Below are 21256 nucleotides of genomic sequence, written 5' to 3'. Positions count from 1 at the left end.
TAAAATGCAATTTGCACAGACTACAGAGCTGCTGCTTTCCACTGATTCCAGATCAGATGGGTTTCACGTATAGACGACATACGAATGAAACAGTCTCCATCTTTTAGAATAATCAGTCTCTGTTTGGCACCTGTTTACAGTTTTTTTTTTTTACTTAAAAAATGTATTTTTATTAAATGCATCTCAATGCTGTTGCAGTTTCAGAATGAAATGCTTTCCACCGATTCCAGATCAGATGGGTTTCAAGTCTTTTTTCTTTGCAAACTGCTGCAAAACGCATGGTCAGCCGGCTCACTCACAGTCATCTAAAAACACTGTAATCAGTCCAAAACAGAAGCTTCATTTTCTGGAAGCTTCCTGCTTATTTGGCTGAAGCTGGCTGCACATGTGGGCGTTGACAGCTGAGCTGGAGGAGGAGGAGGAGGGGCGGTGCGGGGGGTTAAAAAGAAGCTTCCGCCGGAGCCACACTACATATGGTAGCAGGCGTTCTCCCTCCGCCGGCGCTAAAAATAGACCCCGGTTTCACATCGAGATATCCCGCAGCCGCTGATCTCGCCCGGTTTAATCACCGACTCTCTCTTCAATATGGGCTTTATGCGATTTTTCTATCCACCCCTGGATGAGCTCAGTCCCGCAAAACGTTAAAATAGTCCCGCATGACCTCCGCAGGCGGCCCGGTCCGCGTCACACTCTCTGCGCGCCCCCGATGCGCGTGCATTCTTAATTCTAAAGACCGCAAATGTATATAACCGCATGCAAACGCAAGAGGAGAGACGGGTCGGTAGAGGAAAGAGAGCCGGACCAGACTAACCCTGTTTGGCGTCCATCTTGCAGCAGCTCCGCCTGGCTGAGAGGTGAGACCGAGAGAGAGACCGAGAGAGAGAGGGGAGGAGGGGGAGGCGGACATGCGCAGCTCGGCCTCCCTCGTTTTGGATGGACGGTCACTTTAAATGAAATTGGGTTCTGGTGATGGTTTTTTTTTTGTTTTTTTTTGGTCAAACACAGCAGGTTATCATCTGCATATTAACAATGTAAAGTTTGTCTACGGGTAAGCATGCAATTTCAAACTATACTTGGGTTGAAATTGAGTTCTTTAAAGCAAAACTGCAGCCTGTTAATGCAAAACAACCCCTCAAACTTGATTTAACAGTCTGACAACACAAAAGACCAATTAATAGGAAATTGGGTTCTGGTGATTTTTTTTTTTTTTCTGAGAAGGCAAAATAATACCCACAAGCCCAGCAGGTATTAAACATTTTCCTATTCATGACAAATCCTGAATAGGAAATTGAGTCCAAAAAGAAATATGGTCACAAACTATCTTAATTTAACTTTTTGGTCAAACACAGCAGGTTATCATCTGCATATTAACAATGTAAAGTTTGTCTACAGGCAAGCATGCAATTGCAAACAATATATGATTAAAATACATGTTTACTTGGGTTGAAATTGAGTTCTTTAAAGCAAAACTGCAGCCTGTTAAAGCAAAATAACCCCTCAAACTTGATTTAAGAGCTTAAGTGAATAGACCGGTAAGATAACGCTTTTAGAAATAACATCCAATTAGATTTCTGAGAAGGCAAAATAATACCCACAAGCCCGGCAGGTATTACATTACATTACAAATCCTGAATAGGAAAATGAGTCCAAAAAGAAATATGGTCACAAACTATCATATCTTAATTTAACTGAAGTTTTTTTTTGGTCAAACACAGCAGGTTATCATCTGCATATTAACAATGTAAAGTTTGTCTACAGGCAAGCATGCAATTTCAATCTATATATATGACTAAAATACATGTTTACTTGTACAAAACTGCAGCCTGTTAACGCAAAACAACCCCTCAAACTTGATTTAACAGTCTGAAAACACAAAAGGGTCCTCGGAAATATTTAAGTGAATAGATCGGTAAGATAACGCTTTTAGTAATAGCATCCAATTTGATTTCTGAAAAGGCAAAATAATACCCACAAGCCTGGCAGTTATTCAGTTTATTTGATTAAAAAAAGGTAACCAAAAGAAAAACCTATTTCCTCTAACTAAGGATGTCCAGCAATATTTTTTAAATTTTTGAAACTGTCTGATTAAAGTAACTTTAAAGTAAAATTTTAAATAAATGTCATGTTTGTCACTGCTCTAATACACTTGGGTACCAATTCATGACAGATTCACAACTGACTGCACATAACTACTTTTATGCTTTTCCTTCAATATGATCCACAAACTGTTTTGACACTGATGAAGATAAATCAGCGAATGGTGGAAACAACGTTCATGCATACTGACACAACATGAAGTTCAGAGTTTAACCAGGGCAGACAGAGGCCTGTATGTTAAAGGCCGTCTGTTATCATGAAGAAACCGGTTTTCTAATAAGGATTACAACAGCAGTAGAGGGAGGAGACCGTGTGTTGCAAAGCCCGGCTGTAAAAGGACAACCGGGTCCAGAAATGCCAAGCAGAATGGATAAAAGTTAGGAATTCAAATCCAACCCACTGGAAGGGAAGAAAGGGAGACTGTGCATCAGTTAAAAATCCATGTAAGGAACTGCCAGCTGTCCAGTAACACCAGGTGCTTGCTTGCAAAGCCACTGGCTCCAAAACAAAAGAACTAAGATTTAAAAATCCGGCCAGATTATAGTCTTTTGTCCTCAAACATTAATGATATAATATATGACCAGAAGGCGCCTGTTCTGACAGATTTTTATATATTCCAGTCTTTAATATCACTTCAACACAACGGTGGACTGAAGGCTAAAGTCTTTGGAGTCAATACAAATGTCCTGGGATTTTATAGGGCTTTATGTTATCATTCAATACTAAACATATATTGTAGATAACATTATATTGCATGCAGGTTAAACTGCGCTCGGTCTAAAGTCTGTGCTTGACTGTCCTAACCGCTGGAGGCTGCAGGACCTGAGGGAGACACAGACACGTTCAATACATTCAAATACCTGTGAAACTGAAACAACAGTCTCACCTGCAAGTTAACGCTTAAATATTTGAACAGGAAGCCATCTGCAAGGGATCAGTTATTCAAACAAACTATAAAGAAGTCGTTTGTTCCCATGAATGATGCAGGCTCAGAGCAACGTTAAAGCATTCCCTTCAGATTGTAAAATTAAGTTAACTAAACTAAAAAGTTACATGCAATAACGTAATATTGATTGATACATCTGTGTAGCTCTACATGGCATCACATTCCATATCTCTGTGTTTCAGATTACAGATAGATTGTGACATAATCTAGATTTATTGCCCAAGATATTCAGTTTACTGTAATATAATTACTAAGATCAGGTCAAGCTGATTATCCACACAATTGAGAAGCTAAAAATATGAAATATTTACAATGTTGCTTAAAAAGCAATTGCTGATTAACATTATCAATCCACTAATCGATTCACTGACTAATATTTTCAGCTTTAATCACTGACAATGTTAAAAAAAACCATAACAGATTTGTACTTAATGGGCTAAAACATGGTCCTTTTAATCATCATCTCTTGGCAAAGAAAGTGACTTAAGACTGCTATGATCTTAAAGGATTGTTGAGTTCAGAAAGTTGCGGGACTACAAGCAACTACGAGTCATTTGTAAGGTTTTATTACGGAACTGGTCGTTATTGTGCAGCTTGAACATATGTTGACGACTGACTAGTCAGTTTGGTCTTTTTCTTCCCTCATGAACACACAATGACTTCAGGAGGAAGACGAGGAAGGTGATGAGTCATTCTTTCTGTGAAAAACGTGATGTGAAAGAAAATAATGTTCCTTATTCCTAACGATAGATACTGCTTTGTTAAACTTGCAACATAAAGCTAGTTTATTTCACGACTATTGCAACAACAGAGTCTATTACAAACACACTTCTTTACACACTCTAAAAACTAAAAAGTGCTTATTCACTGTTGGCCTTGTTGTGTCACACAAACCCGCTGACAGAAACACAACAGCTTCTTTCAGTCGAGCTGCAGACACTTCCAGGTCCTCGCTCGTTACCGGCTCTATGAACTGACACTCTGTTATGAAGTGTGGTGCTGACTGACACACACACACACACACACACACACACACACACACTGACACACACACACACACACACACACACACACACACACACACACACACACACACACACACACACACACACACACACACACACACACAGGCTTCAGTGTTGAGATGAGAAGTGACCGCAGCACTATGATGCAACAAAGACAGGACACATGAAGATCAGCAGACAAAAGGACATGACATGTGATAACAGTATGCCGAGTGATCCTTTTACATTTTATGATGAACTATATCGTGTTAAAGCCAAAACTAACACTACTTTATTATGAGGAGACGTAAATAGGATTTTACTGCCATCTTGTTAACATAAGAGCTGGAGAAGTTAATTCCTGATGCAAAGCATCACACTTTATTGAGAGAAGACTACAGGAACAACTTCATCAAAAGGATACCTGATGTACAGCTGCATTCACCTAATAACGGACCAAATTTACTACACCGCTGCTTTAATCCCTTAAAAGGCTGCAACATTTAAAGAAACACTTCACCCTCAAAATGACCATTTGTATATCAATAACTCAATCGGTTGTTAAGTTAAAATACATTTGAGAAAAACTTTGTTCTTCAAGACAAATGAAGCACAATCTTACTATATATTTTACTATTTTACCATTTAAGGTACTTCAGAATCATCTGGACTTGCACAGTGAAGTCGCGCGCATGCGTGACACTGATGATGCAGAAGTGTTTTAAATAGTTAAGTTTTAGGGAAGATGCGCGTCTCTGGGAAGGAGTGCGCACACGCCAGAATAAATGAGAATGGGATTATATTTCTAGAGTTGTGTGAAAAATTGTTAAGTTTTTTTTTTTTGCCGTTGTTAAACGTCCCCATTTACTCTATTCATTCATCTATTAATTACTCAAAATGTCAGAAAATAGGGAGAAATGCCATTAACAATGTCCCACAGCCCAAAGTGTTCTTTAGATTTATTTTTTCTTATTTATAAATTTGACATGAGGAAAAGCCACATCATTTTCACATTTCAGAAGATGTAAGCATGAAATGTTTGAAATTTTTGCTTGACAAATGAAACCATCATCCTAATAGTTGCTAAATAATTTTCTGTTGATATACAGGTCTAGAATTAAGCGACTTAAAACGACAGCAATCCATCGTTTCTGCACAAAATACTGCGACTTTACGTCAATGATTCTCCACTTTTTGCTTCCAGACATGACACGAGTGGCAGGAACACAATATGCTCCCTGAGCTATAAAACACCAAGCATTTAAGTTTATCTATCACACACCCTATAAAGATAGAGGTTGATGCAGAAAGCTGCCAAACTAGTGAAAGCTCAGGCGTGACTCTCCTCCAGCTCATTAGCATATCCAAGGCACACTAGTCGATCATTAAACTGCCACCTAACGCCACTCTGCTCATAAATCCCTCCCTCCTCCTCCCTAGTGTCTACCTTTGGTCACAGTGGCTGACTGGCTAACCGTCCAAAGGTCTCCTCTGTAGCTGCTGCAATCATGTCATCTGTGAGGACTCAGAGCCTCCTGGCACATAAGCAAGAAAACAGCCGAGAAGTCACGCTCAGATACAAATCAGTGTCAAGAAAAGGCAGTCCCACAGATGAATGAAGCAAGAAATGAGCAAACCTCGATTGTCCACTACATGATCCTAATATTGAGTAAAATATTCAAACTCAAGATTGCCCCACAAAATCAAACGGAAATATCCTCTAGTCCAGAATTCACCCTGACATTTTAAATAATCTTTTGTCTTTTAGTTTCCAAAGCTCAGCCTGCAAGGTTTGATTCGATGAACCCAACGGTGGGGACAGACCGGGTGGAAGAGCTCCAGCTAAATGTGCTGCAACGTCCGACTCCGATTTACCAAATTGATTCTAGTACCAATGTCAAATATCTATTTCCTTCTGTCAGCATGAAAGAAGAGCCGAAGCAATAAAATAATGAAAGAAGAGCCGAAGCAATAAAATAATGAAAGAAGAGCCGAAGCGGTTACGGTCAGCATTTTTTCCCTATAAAGTTCCTTGCAGCAGTGAACACCTTCCTCACGCTAAAAAGGTGGAGGTGTCCCTGTCCAGCTCCGACCACAGCAGAGAAACTGTCCAAGGACACAATGACAGAAAGGTGGAGGTGTATGTACCCTGTTCTTTCCATTGCTTTGCTGCAGGCTCCTTTTTCTCCACAGAGTTGTTCTCCATGCCGTCCGATCACCAAACACACATTCCAGAGAGAGAGAGAGAGTGAGAGAGAGAGTTGCCGAGCAAGAGGCGGTAAATGTGTGCAAGAAAAAATGTGTGTGCGTTTGGCTGCAGGAGGTGGTGGAAGAGGAGGAGGAAGAGAAGAAAGAGGGAGGAGGGAGAAAGGCTTTCTTTGGGGAAATGACTGCAGCGAGCAAATGAACTCTCTCCTGTCAGCTGACTGTCTGTTGCCAGCGCTCTGACGCAGCAACTATAAGCGTCCCTGTCTCACCCCTCCCTCGGCCTCACCCTCCTCCCTCAACCCCTCCCTCTGCCTCACCCTCCTCCCTCTCTGATCAGCCTTTTTGGCATGCTCTCCCTTCCCTCCCTCCCTCCTCCTCCTAACCACCACCGCCCAATCTGATCTTCCCTTTCCCCTCCTTTTTCAACCTCCCCCCATTTTCTTCATGCCTTGTCTCACCCCTTCTCCTCCTCGTTATGCTGACTAAGCACTAAGACAGCAGATAACTGAAGTCTGTCCATCTATGTGAAACTGATTCAGCTGCATTTACTGTACCAGGCAGCATCAACAGAAACCTACACGTTTTTTGTTTTTTTATAAACTTAAAAGTGAAAAAGAAAAACATCGTCCACAAAAGGTATGAAAGTACTGCATTAAATATCTGGATAGACTCCTAATGTTTAGTGCTGGAATTAATTATTGACATCATGGATTATTCTTACAATTGGTCAAAGAGTCCAAAACCAAGATATTCAGTTTACAATGATATAAAACAATGATAAGCAGCAAATCATTTGCAGAGTTCAAATTGATATCGGTCAACTAATCAGCCGATTGTTTGATCAGGTAGTTCCTGATTTAAAGTTATAAAAATATAAATTTCAGAAAAAAGTTGAATTTGTTGAGCGCTATAGCCATTTTAGTTTAAAAAAAAAAAAAAGTAAATCCTTGATTTTTGTCCTCATTAGGCAATAAAGCAAAGTAAAAAATAACAAATGCAAGTTTGTGGACAGGGAGAAAAAATAAATAAAAACTGCACAGCTTTGTGTTTTACTCCTGACTGAACAGGAACGAGACAGAGGGCTCTGTGCTACCAGTGTATCGGATTATTGGACAGTAGCAGGGAGTTACATCTAAGTAGTAATTGCTGACTTCTTCCAGTAGAGGGCGGTGGTCTCATTTCATAAACCCCTCTACTTCCCCTCTCACGCCCAAATTCAAAAGGCCCTTACTCATCAAAACACAGCCCTATAGATGTGAATGTGAAGTTGTCATGATGCATTGTTTTTCTGTCAATGACAGCGAGGTTGATGTTTTTTAGAAAACGCTAAATGGATTTATTTTGTTTATACGACTTAATTTAAGTAGAGGACAGGTCTACATATAACACGAAGAACTGAAATGAAAAATATAAATATCTTTAGGATTAAGAGATCAAAGCTCAGCACTACAGCATTGTATTCTAATCAATGTACTGATTAATGATAAGTTGATGAATTTGTTCCCTGTTAAATTGGATTTTTAATGTTCAGGACAGTGTCCCACCGACCTGTCGGCTCTCTTATCAGTCGATTCCCTGATATCAACAACGCTGCAACCTAAAGTTCATGCAGCGGATAACTTTGGTGGCGAAAGAGACGGTTGCGTAAAAAAGCGAAGTACAAAGTTTCTGACGCTTTGTGCTCAGAGACAAGTTGACCCTTGACTATGATAACTTTACTCTGCACTGCTGATGACACACCCCTGAGTCATTTTTCACAGTTAAATAGATTTTCACTGAATTGCCTGACATTTCCCCCTTCCAAAATAAATGTTAAGGATTAATTCAAGTAGAAGCTGCGTGACTTGTCCCAACAGGCGAAACATTCAGAACCTTTAAACTGCATGTTAGTGAAATAATGTGAAAATGTGATTATTTAAATGTTGATTTGCCAAATATCACACCGTCCTATATCAGTGTAACCGTCTCATCTCAAATGGCTGATTTACTAACAAATGAGAGAGATATTACCTCGGGCATGTTTTTCTAACATTTACATGGTTGGTGGTTTAACACACAGCCACCGCAGAAAGAGTTACATGCTTTCTGCAGCTAAGATTCAGACTAAGATTTCTTGTGATTTCTTAAACATGTTGCTCTATTCATGAGTCATGCTATTTGGGACATGAGTCAAGTCTTAAGTATTGCAAAAATGTTTCTCAATTAAATAGACATTGATAGAGAAAACAAATGAAGCGAGCTGCTGCATGAAGGGAAATTTCCGTTCAGATCGCAGCTCTGCACCTCAAGTTGTATAATGAAGAACATTTGCTGAGTGGTTTCTGGGTCGGAGAACCCTTTGTGGGCCTGCCAGTGTCGCAATGCAGGGAGGAGGAGGAGGAGAAGGAGGAGGCGGCGGCGGCGGCTTTAATTAACAGGAGATCCCTCCAAAACACACACACGCACACAGTTAAAGCGTCGCCAGCTCTTCTCTGAGAGCAAAGTCCTACTGCTCCAGTTACACAGCGGCTGTCTGCAACACTGTGGATGGCATTAATAAGAGTGTGTGTGTATATATTAACTGATCAATATCAGTTTAAATAAAACCGAGTCATCCATTAAAATGAAGACTAAGCGGTGTTGTCTTCAGAGAGGGAGCAGAGCCCAGGGGGCCATTCATCACTTACTAAAAGCCCTGAAGAAGGCAGATCTGCATCTGTCCGACATACGGTCTGAAATATCATTAGGTCACAGGGTACATTAACGATCAACTGCAAAGACTGGGGTTTTTAAACACGTCAACGGTGGCAGATTTGAAGCTTGGCATGGATATGAGAGGAGGGTCTGGTAGCCACATTACAGTTTTCAACTGGACTTTATTAATTGCATGAATTACGTTGACAAAAGAGGATAAAGCACTTCCAAAAAAAACTCAACAATCCTGCTTTGAGCTGCAATTGACGATTATTTTCAGAAATTCTTGAAAAATGGCCTTTAGAAATTATGAGAACCTATTATGACAGATTCAAATGTCTTTCCTTTGTCGGATTAACGCTCCAAAACAGAAGGATATTTAGTTTACTGTGATATTCGCCACTTTTGATTGATTGAGAAACTCACTCGCAAAGTTTTGACTTTACCTTGTGCTTCAAAAAATGCGTGATTTTTTAGGAAACTCCTTTCCTCTACTATGGACTGAACTTAGTTGATTCAAGAGCACTTATTGTGCTTTCTGCAATTTTATATGTCTGTTGCCATAGATGAACGCTACTTGGGATCTAATGGACTGGTCTATTGTGTCTACTTAATCTCCCAGAAACTGTCATTTATTATATCAAACCAAATTAAAATTCACCAGTGTAAAAAAATAAAAAATAACCTGCCTATCAGGAAATATTTAAAGTGGTTACTTGCTAGAAAGTTCAACATGCTCTTTAATCATTACAGCTTAAGATATTTGGCATAGAGGATGATATTCAGTGTTTAGCCTCAGGTGCATAAAATGCACTGATGCAATCACTATTTAGGGTGTGGATAGATTGTAAAACACACAAATCTGAGTCAGTGACAGGGTGTGGTTGGAAGCTATGAGTGTATGAGAGCGTATGTAGTTTTGAGTGGGTGTTGGGTTTCAGATTGGCATTTCAAGTTAATTACAGAGCAGAGAGAAGCTAAAATGTCAGACATAATTCAATTCAACAGCAAAGACAAAAAAATTGAAAGGACTTCACGAGTGTTTGTAGGCCGTAAATGTCTGTATCCCACGATCTCTAATTTCTGCTCATCATGCATAAAATATCTTTAAATATTTTGTATTTTTTTCCCAGATTAAAAAAATAGGCTCATGTTTCCAATAGAACAGAAATAAAAATGAATGTAGTCACATTTTACTTACCACATCTTAAAAAGACAAAAATAAAATGATGAAGTTATGTTCAAACTAATGAGACAGAAATGCACAAAATGCAGCAAAAGCAAAATGGTCAAACCACAATGGAACACACAACCACATAAATTAATCCAGATTTGACAAAATGCGATGGTTAATTATCAAAGAAAATGCAGAAGGGATGATGCAAGAAAGGAAAGGTGACACTAGAAAGTGAAAAGGGAGAAAAAGAAGGGATCTGAAGGAAATACTGGCTGCTGGTTGGAGGGCTGGGAGAAAATAACTGAGGTGAACAAAAGAGTGAAGATGGAAATTATGCCGGTGAACATGGAGGTGCCGGTGAAAACTGGGTTGGATGTGGGGGGGGGGGGATGGTTTCCATGCCGGGACTGGTTTATTTTACCTGCTCTTATGTTCACGTTTGGCATCTTAAACACTTTGCCGCCCTCCACGCTCTTCTTAGCGACCTCCTCTTCTGGTTTGCGGACAGGGGAGTGGATGAGTGGGACTTGGGGTGGGGGCTGCTGAATGTCGAGCTTCTCCAGCTCGGCCTTGCTCTTCTGGGGGGAAGCCTGGGTGAGGAGGCGGTAGGAGCTCTGACTTGGAGCCTCCTCTTCAACCTTGGGAGGTGGGGCTACTTCTTTCACGAGTGGAGCTGAAAATGGAGGCACATCTTTCTGCCCAAAGCTCAGATCATCATCATCCATGGGGATCTCTGGGGGCTTGGAGGAGGCAAACTTGGAAGTATCCAGAGCCTCGAGGAACTCGTCGATAACGCCCCTGGGTGGGCGCTCAATGAACTCGAACTCCTCAGAGGAAACTTCATGCTCAGACACCTCCTCGGCCACCTCTGGCTCGTCCAGCTCCATCTTCTGGTGCAGCTTCTCCGTTTCAACCTGGAAGCTGGCGGGGTTCTTGGCCATAGCTTCCAGGACTGGAGACAGGGAGTCTGCTGTTGGCGACTCTGAATCTGAATCCTCAGCGGGGGTCTTTTTGCTCTGGAAGTCAAGGGGCGCAAACTTTTCCATCATTTTCGGGGAATCGTGGCTTGAAAACCAATCTTTCTCCTCAATCTTGACTGGTTTCTCTTCCTTGACCATAGCGGGGGTGGTTTCCTCTGCCTCTTTGACAAGATCGAATGCGCCAAAGCTTGTGTCGTCTTCGTCTTTTCCGTTGTCGGTCCCTCTCACTTCCAACTCCTCAGTCATCTCCTTCAGCAGGGACACTTTAGCATCAAAGGCAAACGGGTTGTTAGCGGACAGATTGATCGGAGGGTTGGGCGACTCCATCATCCTCCGTTCAAGAATGGGACTCTGCTCCTCCGGAGTTCCCTCTGAGGAGCCGGAGTCCATTTTGTCTGGGTTGAGCGGGGAAGACTTCAGGATGTCTGGAAGCGACGGTGGCAGAGCAGAATCTTCTTCCTCTTCATCATCGTCGTCTTTCAGACCAGATGAGAACTGACTCACTGACTTCATGAGTGAGTCAGCAGCCATTTTGCCGGTCTCAAATGTTTTCCCCTCGTCTAAGAAAGATGGTGCGGCATCCTGGGATTCTCCAGTCTGGCCATACTGAACCAGATCCGGTGTCGGACTCTCTGACATTTTTGAGGCCTGGTTGTCGGACTTGGAGTCTCCAAAATTGGAGTAACCGCTGTCTGCCAGTGGGGAATAGCCCTCAAATGGGTTATTATTCTTCTTCACCTCATACATCAGGTCATCATCTTCGTCAGACTGGTTGTCGTGCAGGTTCGGCTCATAACTGGAAGGGCTAAAGGGAGCCTTGTCCTTGGAGAAACTATCCATGGCGACCTTGGAGTTGTCTTGAGATGCTAGGAATGGTGAATCCCAGTGCTCTGTTGGGTTAGAGGAGGCAAGGTGAGACTCAGGGACCTTCATCTGGGGGTTCACTGGGGAGGGGCCAGTTGAGCTAACCAGCTTCTCCTCGGGTGAAAAGGATACTCCGCTGTCTTCACAAGGATTATGAGGCCCTGGATCTTTCCCTAAACTCAGGTAAGGACCAGCTGAGGGATCTAGGTCTTCCTTAATCTTACTACGACCCGGTCCAGAGTCACCCTCTTCACCCACCCAAGGCATGTCCTTGGAATGAGCAGTGGGGGGTTCAGTGGAGAAGGAGCCAAAGGATGCGGCAAATCCCGAGGTAGGGGGCTGGTTGGGACTCTCCGTCAGAGAGAGCTCCTCCAGAGAGTCGGGGGAGTGAAGAGGGGAGAGAGGAGAGATGGGAGCAGGGGAATCACCCTTCTGCCCAAGTGCTTGAGTAGAGAGGGAGGAGGGAGAATGCAATACAGGACGTATCAAATACTCCATTCCTTACAGTGCCCACCACACCTGGGTAGAACTGTTATTACAAACATTATGAGGAACATGAGACCAGACAAGTGCTGCTAAAAGATTGGCTGGTAATGACTGACCAGTTTGGAAAATCTGTATATAATGAGTGTTCAACATAACAGCAAATGGGTCAAAAGTCAATTTTTTGCCTTTTCTTTTAAACAGGACAGAAATCAAGGTTTTAAACCAATACTGAAGCTTTTTCATTTGGGCTGTTATCCAGAGAAAGTAGTCCTGTTAACTCTAATCCAGATAAATTGGTTCTTTGAACGTAGTTCAGCTTCCATAGTCAGGATTTGGCAGCATTTGTCTGGTAGTCTGTATTTACCACCCTTGTCTGATGCATGGTGGTAAAATATGTTTGTCCCCAGGTCTGGTGCCAATAAACCATGCCCATACCATCTTACAAACAAACTATTAAGGGATGGTAGATAATGATTCCTCTCAAAGAATCTTCACTAAATATTGTGAAATATAATGAATCAATATTGTTTCTGTCAATCACTGAGGAGAATCATTATTCCTACTATACTACTTGTGTTAAGTTCATGTCAATCTGCTCTACAACAACAATCATGTGTGAGTCACAATGCAACACAAGCAAAGTCAAACATCCAATTTAGTATTTTTTAGATATTAACCCACAAGCATCAGATGTAAATGCTACAATAGATGACAAAAATCTACAGCTTTTTACATGCAAAAGGGGGTTATTTTTGCCACTGCAATAAATAAGGGAGGGAACGTGAACTTAAGAAGTGGTGAAAGGAAATAATAAAGGAGGACGTGGGGAAAAACAAGCTAGCAGAGAGAACTTGCCTGTAGGGAATTGCATCAGAGGATGAGGCTGAGCTTTAGAAGGAGAAGGTACATCTGTGGAGGAAACAAGAGAAAGCAGCAGAAAGTGAGTTTAGTCAGCCCGGAAGAGAAAAGACCAGGGGGAGGGACAAATACCGTCTTTATCAAGGAATGCAGTTTGTGATGTCTAAAGTCCAATGTCGAAACCAGGTCCGTAAACTAACATTACAATAGGCCTACATGTCAGTAACTCTCAGCTTGGACGTCTTAATTAGAGCTTCTCAGTGTAGTTAAAGAAAACCAAAAGGGGGACACGAGGGTCCCTGCAGGGTATTCTTCACCCAATTTTAAAATACTATTCCACAGAAAAACACTGGCTAACCCTTTTTAAAAAACAGCATAACTATAAAGATAATAAATGATACTGTATGTTTACATTGCTTACTCAACTAGTTCTCCCAGGTATGTGAATATGTGTTAAAAGGTGTCATTTGGTAGTGAGGGGGAGGTCAGCACATCGGTGGCATAGCAAGACAAATCAGACGTGACAGCTTGCCATGGAGAAAGATAGAGGGCTGAAAGAATTCAAAAGAGGAGAGCTGTGGTGAGGAGACACAAGAATAGGAAAGAATTCCCCACTGATCAGGTGGAAGCGATTACGATAACTGGTTTGTAATCCTTGGATTTCAAAGAAGTGAGCAACAGGAGGGCAACACTGGCAATTCAGCTGCATACAAAACAAGCTACGGAACAGAATTGTTAAAAAAAAAAAAAAATAAAATCAAAATAAAGTTGAATACTTTCAAAGCTTCAAAAGTTATGTAACAAACACAGCACATTTCGACACGGCAACATATCTTCAGTGGTTTGATAAGTGATGTTGCCAAAGTGAGGAAACTTCCATTCTGAACGCTGTAAATTCAACCAAATAACAAATGGTTAAAAACATATTAAGCTGAACCACACTAGGAGGAGGAATGTTTCTCGTCCTTTAAACAATTTAACAAAACTGCATGAGGCAGGACACGTCCTAAGTGCAAGATAATAAATAATCTACAAAACCACACTTCAACCAGTGTTATGGATTAAAATTTAAGCAAGATTCTCAAACTATATGGCACTTTTTACTTCTCAGGTTAACAGATTTAGGTGGGTTATAGTTGCTGTTTTTTTTTTTAAACGGCCTGTATTAGTATGTTTGGCTGAAGTTATCATCAAATCCGACAGAAAAGATTATTAATAGTATAAAGAGCTTAGCTCACATATAAAGTTTCCCACCTGAGAAACCTTCCGGCTGGCTATAAACCTGGTTTATATGGGATTTTCCTGAAGTACCGCAAGTGTGGTGGATTGATGTCTGGTCGTTTTAGTATTACAAAAGAAACAACCAGACACGTTGCAGAGGGAAGGCAAGAATTTAACACTGTTGAAATGGGTTTATTCTCCGACATATCGAGTGACACCCAGCCTGCACAGGTGAAATTGAAATATTTCTCTCTGTCATAAACATACATTAGTAAAAATATGAACACACAGATATAAAACATTTTTAGATTTAGCGCAATTAACATTTGAATGTCATATCTGTGTCAATGCAAATTTACCTCAATAATGCTTCTTAAATTATTTTTTTTAAAGTAGCAAAGTTATCCAGTTGTAGAAGCCAACTAGAGGTTAGAGCCATAAGTGGAAACCGACTTTTGTCTTGTCAGGTGTTACACCCAGAGGTTAACTGTTTTTTTAACATTTGTATTTACAACATTATAATTCCCGTTACATCCACAGTGTCCTCTCCTTCAACTTCAAAAGAAGCATTTACTTTACCTGAGGCTTAACCCCAGAAGTCATTAGGAGCAAATGGCCAAGTGACAAGAACCGAGAAGTGCTCTTAAGCAAGGCACTACGTCGCCAGAAAAGATAGGGGAGAGCTCAGTTTGCCTTGAGCAGCTCCCAGTGTGAAAATGAACAGGGTGGGAGACTCGTAAACGCTCCCTAATGAGCAAAGTTTCATCATATTATGAGTGTGGACTAAAATCAAACTTTGACAATCACGGTCAAAAATCTGCATAAATGATAAGCAACAGTGAATCATAAGTTGATTATCAAATTTGTTGGATTCAGGTACATTAGAAGCTTCAGGAAATTTGTCTGTAATACAATGTATGCTGATCTCATAATCTGATAATCATTTGGCCAAATTGATTATTCATATCAGGCCGCTTTGTTTGGTTACCTCTACGGTCAAGGTTAACGTTCCAGCCATGAAGAGGATCTGTAGGATTGAACCAGACAGCTTTATTATTAAACAGGTTGTTAGCTTATTAAACATCAAGTTAAATGGGATCCAAATAGCTTTTCCAGTCTAGTTAAATTATTTGGAGTAGCATTTATGTCTGCTACAATTAGTCATTGGTATATTTTTCAAAAGGCATGAAACAAAAACAGGGTGAACAGCACCAATTCAGGATCCACCAATAATCCATAGGGTGTATCCCGTTATTAATGAAGAGACTTTTAAGATTTAGACTAAATACAAACAGTAACAGGGCCGTCCTTAGCAAATGTTACCAGATTAGAGTCAACATCACATGCTGTCCTAAACATAGCTTGGAACAATGGACACTTCTTCTGCCTGTAGACAGTAAAAACCTGCAGCAGGCAGCTACAAAGTGTCCATAAAACTATTTGCTAGTGTTCTATGACGGCAAACAGAATACCTTTTTGTTTTAGATTGTTGATGAAATAATGTAGCTATAAAATATATATTATAGATTTTTTATGTGACCATTTTCTGACTTTTAATAGACCAAACAAAAAATATATCATAATATCCAACTGTGCCAGTATATCAGCCTTGCCCTCCACACTGAGGTATTTGTCTCCTTCTTAAGCTAAGCTATAAGTATCTTGAGGAATGCCTTTACAGCTCAACACTGATATATGACTTCAGACCAATGGCTCACCTGCTGCCATCTTGAAAAATAAAGAACTCAATGTACAATTCTCTGTTTCCTGTTGGTTTAAAATACATAAGGATGTAACATGACAGTGCGGGTTACTTTGGACTGGCTAGTTCAATGACAGACAGAATATCTGCAGTGAGTTGATTTCATTGTCTTTGCAGCAGTATATCTATAACCTACAAAACCAACAGTTATGCAACTCTGCTAAAGGAACACATTTAAGGAAACCCCCACTTAGATGTGGTACCCATTTTGTTTCTGCCTCTTTGAAATTCAGCAGTGTTCTGATTTAGTTTTGTTCCACGTATTTAATCTGTAAAGTTGCTTTGCACAGACACGAAAGAGAGTATGAGGGAAACTGGCCTCCAGCTAAACCGAACCAATCCTCACTGCATGCTGTCTGGATATCTACCATGTAAAAGCCTTTTAACTTTTACTGAACTGCTGACATGACCTCATTATATTCAGTTTTCAACCACTGTTCAAGCAGTGCCGAGTCTGATATCCTTGTATAGTCTAAACCACTGGCTCATAGTCTTTTTGCTTAACTAGGCTAACCACACCCTGAGAACAGCTCTGTACTGCAAGGACACAGCAGGTACTATAATCTGCATTTATCTAATTATAAAATGTATCGGGTTCGACTTACAGTATATGTCGATCAAAAAGTGATAAGAAATGTCACAGATATCTTTGAGGTGATTTTGAAACAGTGTCTCGTTACATTATCACTGTAAATTGTCCCACTCACCACATACACTATGCTTTAATAATCAGATTTTAAGGGACCATCATCAAAAATGTTTTGCAGATATAATAGACTTTTAAAATATCATTATTGGTCTTTAAAGTAATGTGGTGGCCGTTTCTGTCCAAATCAGGGTCAACCACAAACAACAACCAGGTGAATTTGACCAAATTGTAAAAGGCAAGCTGACTTTGTGATCCTTTCAGAAACAGAAAAACATTTAAAAGACAAAGAACTGTACTGCATTTAAAGCTAAAATAATACACAAAATAAGTCTGTGTAATAATGTCTGGAAGCCCTGAAATCTTAAATTGAACTCTTGCTAATTTTGGACAGTGTCTCATTTTGATAAAGATCTTCTCTTCCTTTGTTTCTTAAAGTAGGATATGCTTTAAAAGTTCATATCTCTGTCAATCAACTTATTTCTCAAACGTAAACATTTACAAACAATAAAATAAATCACCAGAGCTTTTTACCAATCAAAATCAGCTTTAATGTGACGAATCAGCACAACATGGGTAAGTATCATCGGCTGTGGGACTCTATTTGTTTATCACAGCGATAAGAGGCCAGATTTAGAATAGATTAACATGTGTTTTGATTCTCTTCTAGACCTGGAGTCAGCTGCTGTGTTTGCAGAGTAAAAGCAACAGATAGAAGCCACCTGGTGCGGTTGATTTGGGTGGAGAGGGCCTGACTCTGATGCCCACTTATGTGACGCCTTCACCAGGATACAGAGTAAAACAACAACACAGTTTTAAGCTTCTGCGACTTGTGTGCCTGACGTTTCCCCTCTCTATTTAATCCACCTGACCACATCACAAGCGCTTCACAAATACACACTGACGGATGTAGGTGACCCAAAAATAAGATGTAGGCCGGCGGAGCTCGTTGATTAACCATCCAGTCAGTCACACCGTCGGACAAGGCCGAGGGTGGAGACAAAAAAAAAAAAAAAAAAAAAACCTTTGTAGGGTGACGACATGAATCTGTGTGATGTTAAGTCACAGCAGGACTCATCGCATTCAGAGAAGAGAAGGTGGAGTAAAGACAATAGAGATCAATAGAAATCTGTATATATATATATATATATATATATATATATATATATATATATATATATATATATATATATATATATCAATCAATCTGATAGTTTCCAGTTTCTGAAACTCAGTAATATTAGTTTGGTATCAAAAAGAAATCGGGTTTCAATGCAAGGGCTGCCACTTATAGCTAATCATTTGGTCTATGAAAGGTTTTGGGCAAGCTGTTGCTGTCACATGAGACAGAGAAAAAAAAAAACAGCAAATCCTCACAGGTGAGAAGCTGGAGCAAAAAAAAACGTAAACATGAAAAACCAATAAGCAATATCGTTGCTTTTGCCTGCTGGTTTAATACGATTACAAAGCAAACTCCTTAAGGGTGGGAAAATATGAATAATTTCTTTTGTTCAGACTTGTGACTGCAACGTTTTAACTGGAGCTCACGGCTTATTCACCTAAACAGGCCTTCCCAAGCAGCCCCACCCTGTCTCTCTGCTGCCCATGCCTGGAGGAGGCAAGACAGGCCTGCTAACCTGCTATCTGCCACCTCCCCATAAACAACAACAGCACCAGAATACACAATTATTTAAATAATGTCCATTACAAAAATGACAAAAAACAAACTCCACTTGGAGATCATTCATACCTGTGATAGCAGCAGGTCACAGGAAGGCTCACAGGCCTCACTGGCTACATTGTTTTCCAGATTTAGGGTGTTGGTTTGGGTGGAGATGGAGATGGAGAAGGATAGGTGGGGGAGGTTGAATGACTGCCAATAAGCTGGCAACACAACCAAATATATTAAACCGATTGAAGTTAATCTGGGAGAAATCTGGAAAAGCCAGCAGACCGACAGGGAGTGGACGCGGAGCGGATTCCTTTGTTGTGACTAATCTGAGTTGCAGCTTTGGTGAACCGAGCTGTGCTACCGGCCCCATGCTTCCATTATCGGACAGCTCATTTGTACCTCTCCATCAACCCACCATTGCACAAGTCATTCTCACGTTGCATCATATCTATTTTTAAATAAAATCTCCAGCTTTCAGATGCATGAACGCATCATGTTCTCAACCTGACACCGGAGCAGAGAAAAACAGGTAAAGACGTACGTGTCCGATAATGGAGCTCGGTTAGCCGGGGAAGAGGCGCAGAAGCAGATGGGCGCTGTTCACCATGATTACACCCATAAATGGTGAATTAAAACCAAACATATCACAATGAAAGGTTCAATAAAAGATTACATATCACATTAAGATGTCAAAACATCGTTGGAGGCCCCAAAAAAATGGTGCAATAGTGCCACCTCATCCATGCAACAGAACAGGTGGGCCCCATCTCTGCAACACTGCAAACCCTTGTGCTAAAGGGTTAGCTCAGTCAATGGGAAACCTGTGCAAAATAAGTTAGCATGCTAAGAGGCTAACTGGTTGTGAGTGAAAACTACATTTCATTCATAATATACTGTTAAATAAACATATGCATCCATTTGGAGCGCTTGCACCCGCTTGGAATATATTAATAAAATGTATTTTTTCTGCAGGTTTGGACACTCACAAGATGCTGGAGATGGAGCTGGTGGAGCTGCTGGAGCTGCTGGCTGCTCTGTCACCGCAGGTTCCTCTTCTGCTTCTGCGGCTGCCTTCCTGGGTTCAGCCGCTGGGAGGGCGTCGCTCTCCGGGAGAAGCTCCTCCGGCTCCGGCTCGATCTGCGAGGACTCGGGTTGGACTCTCGGTGCGGGCACTTCAGGCTCAAGAACAACAGGGGTGTCAAGAACGGAGAAGAAGCTGGTGGAGTCCGGGGGGGTAGGCTCCAGTACCTCTGGCACGGTCCACTGTTCCGGCTCCGTTACGCACACAGGCTCCGGCTCCGTTGTGCGTAAAGGCTGTTTTCCGCACGGCTCCGGCTCTTTTACGCACAGCTCTGGGTGCGCCAAGGACTCTCCTGTGAGCTCCTCCGGTGCTTTATCTTCAGCAAAGTGTCGGTCCAGTGCGTCCTGAGCCCCTCCGACCAAGTCCACAATATCATCCATGCTGAAGAGGTCCTGTTTGGGCTTGTCCAGCTCGGAGTCCGGCTCGGCCTGGTAGTGGTGCGCTTCTCCGCCGAACAGAGGAGTGGTGGAGGAGACGTGGTCGTGGTCGTTGTCTGCCATTTTTCTTTTTTTTTCTTTTTTTTTTATCCTTGCCCAAATTGTCTTCTGAGGTGGACAGAAAGTTTTTGGGTTTTTTTTACACACTTCCACCTGTTAAAACCTCGCCGGTGACTCTCTCCGGTCCGTCTGTACGCGACACCGGGTAGAGTTGAAGAAGTGCGCCACACGACAGTCGAGTCGGACCCGAGTCTCACATGAACACTGTGAAGTTGAGAAGGAGTGGAAGTGAACTCTGCTGACCAATTACCTGCGGGTTATCCCCAGAGTGACGTGACATGTGGCCAATCAGAGCACGTCTGCGTAGAAGGCGGAACCCCCTCGTGGAAGAGTGGAGGTGTAATGGGACACCTCCTTTTCAAAACATTTTGGAGCAGAAAGTTCAGTCTGTTCTCTGACATAACTTTAGCTCCAGCATGGCGCTTATTGCATAACTTTCTGGCTCCTGTGCAGCCAACACGTGTTATACTCAGTTTAACTTTAGCAATACCATCATGTAAAAACAATTCCATTAAAAGTACTCAAAAATATAATCCACAATGAAAGTATCATAAGATACACAGAATGGCTCGTTCTGATCTATTGTTCTGTCATTTGTTTGTTTGTTACTTTTTAACTGTATGTACCAGTCAAAAGTTTGGACACAGCTTCTCATTCAATGGTTTTTCTTTATTTTTATTTTTATTTTATATATATTTTATTGTATATATATACAGTACCAGTCAAAAGTTTGGACACACCTTCTCATTCAATGGTTTTTCTTTATTTTTATTTTTATTTTATATATATTTTATTGTATATATATACAGTACCAGTCAAAAGTTTGGACACACCAGTTTTGGACTCTCATTCAATGTTTTTTCTTTATTTTTATTTTTATTTTATATATATTTTATTGTATATATATACAGTACCAGTCAAAAGTTTGGACACACCTTCTCATTCAATGGTTTTTCTTTATTTTAATTTTTTTCTACATTGTAGATTAATATTGAAGACATCCAAACTATGAAGGAACACATATGGAATTATGTGGTAAACAAACAAATGCTCAACAAACCAGAATATGTTTTATATTTTAGAT

The 21256-nt window shown here is 40.9% G+C and overlaps 1 protein-coding gene across 10 annotated transcripts in view; it reads right to left on the bottom strand.

The window, feature by feature from the left end:
- rtn4a (reticulon 4a) overlaps positions 1-20389 on the bottom strand; it is a 30227-nt gene extending 9838 nt beyond the window's left edge. For 2 of the 10 annotated variants that reach the window (XM_054599569.1, XM_054599570.1), the window contains exons 1-3: positions 19581-20389; positions 15503-15541; positions 13291-13344 (exon numbers count right to left, since the gene is read on the bottom strand). In XM_054599569.1, the coding sequence (XP_054455544.1) occupies positions 13291-13344; positions 15503-15541; positions 19581-20175 (688 nt within the window). In that variant the 5' untranslated portion in view covers positions 20176-20389. Of the gene's footprint in view, positions 1-811; positions 893-6195; positions 6480-13290; positions 13345-15502; positions 15542-19580 lie in introns of those variants that run through there. The other 8 variants (XM_054599572.1, XM_054599574.1, XM_054599571.1 and 5 more) reach the window with 6 other exon arrangements.
- Positions 20390-21256: the final 867 nt, after the last annotated feature.

Source organism: Anoplopoma fimbria, chromosome 6, assembly GCF_027596085.1.
Source record: "Anoplopoma fimbria isolate UVic2021 breed Golden Eagle Sablefish chromosome 6, Afim_UVic_2022, whole genome shotgun sequence".
Taxonomy (NCBI): domain Eukaryota; kingdom Metazoa; phylum Chordata; class Actinopteri; order Perciformes; family Anoplopomatidae; genus Anoplopoma; species Anoplopoma fimbria.
This window is presented reverse-complemented; position numbering and strand designations above follow the sequence as displayed.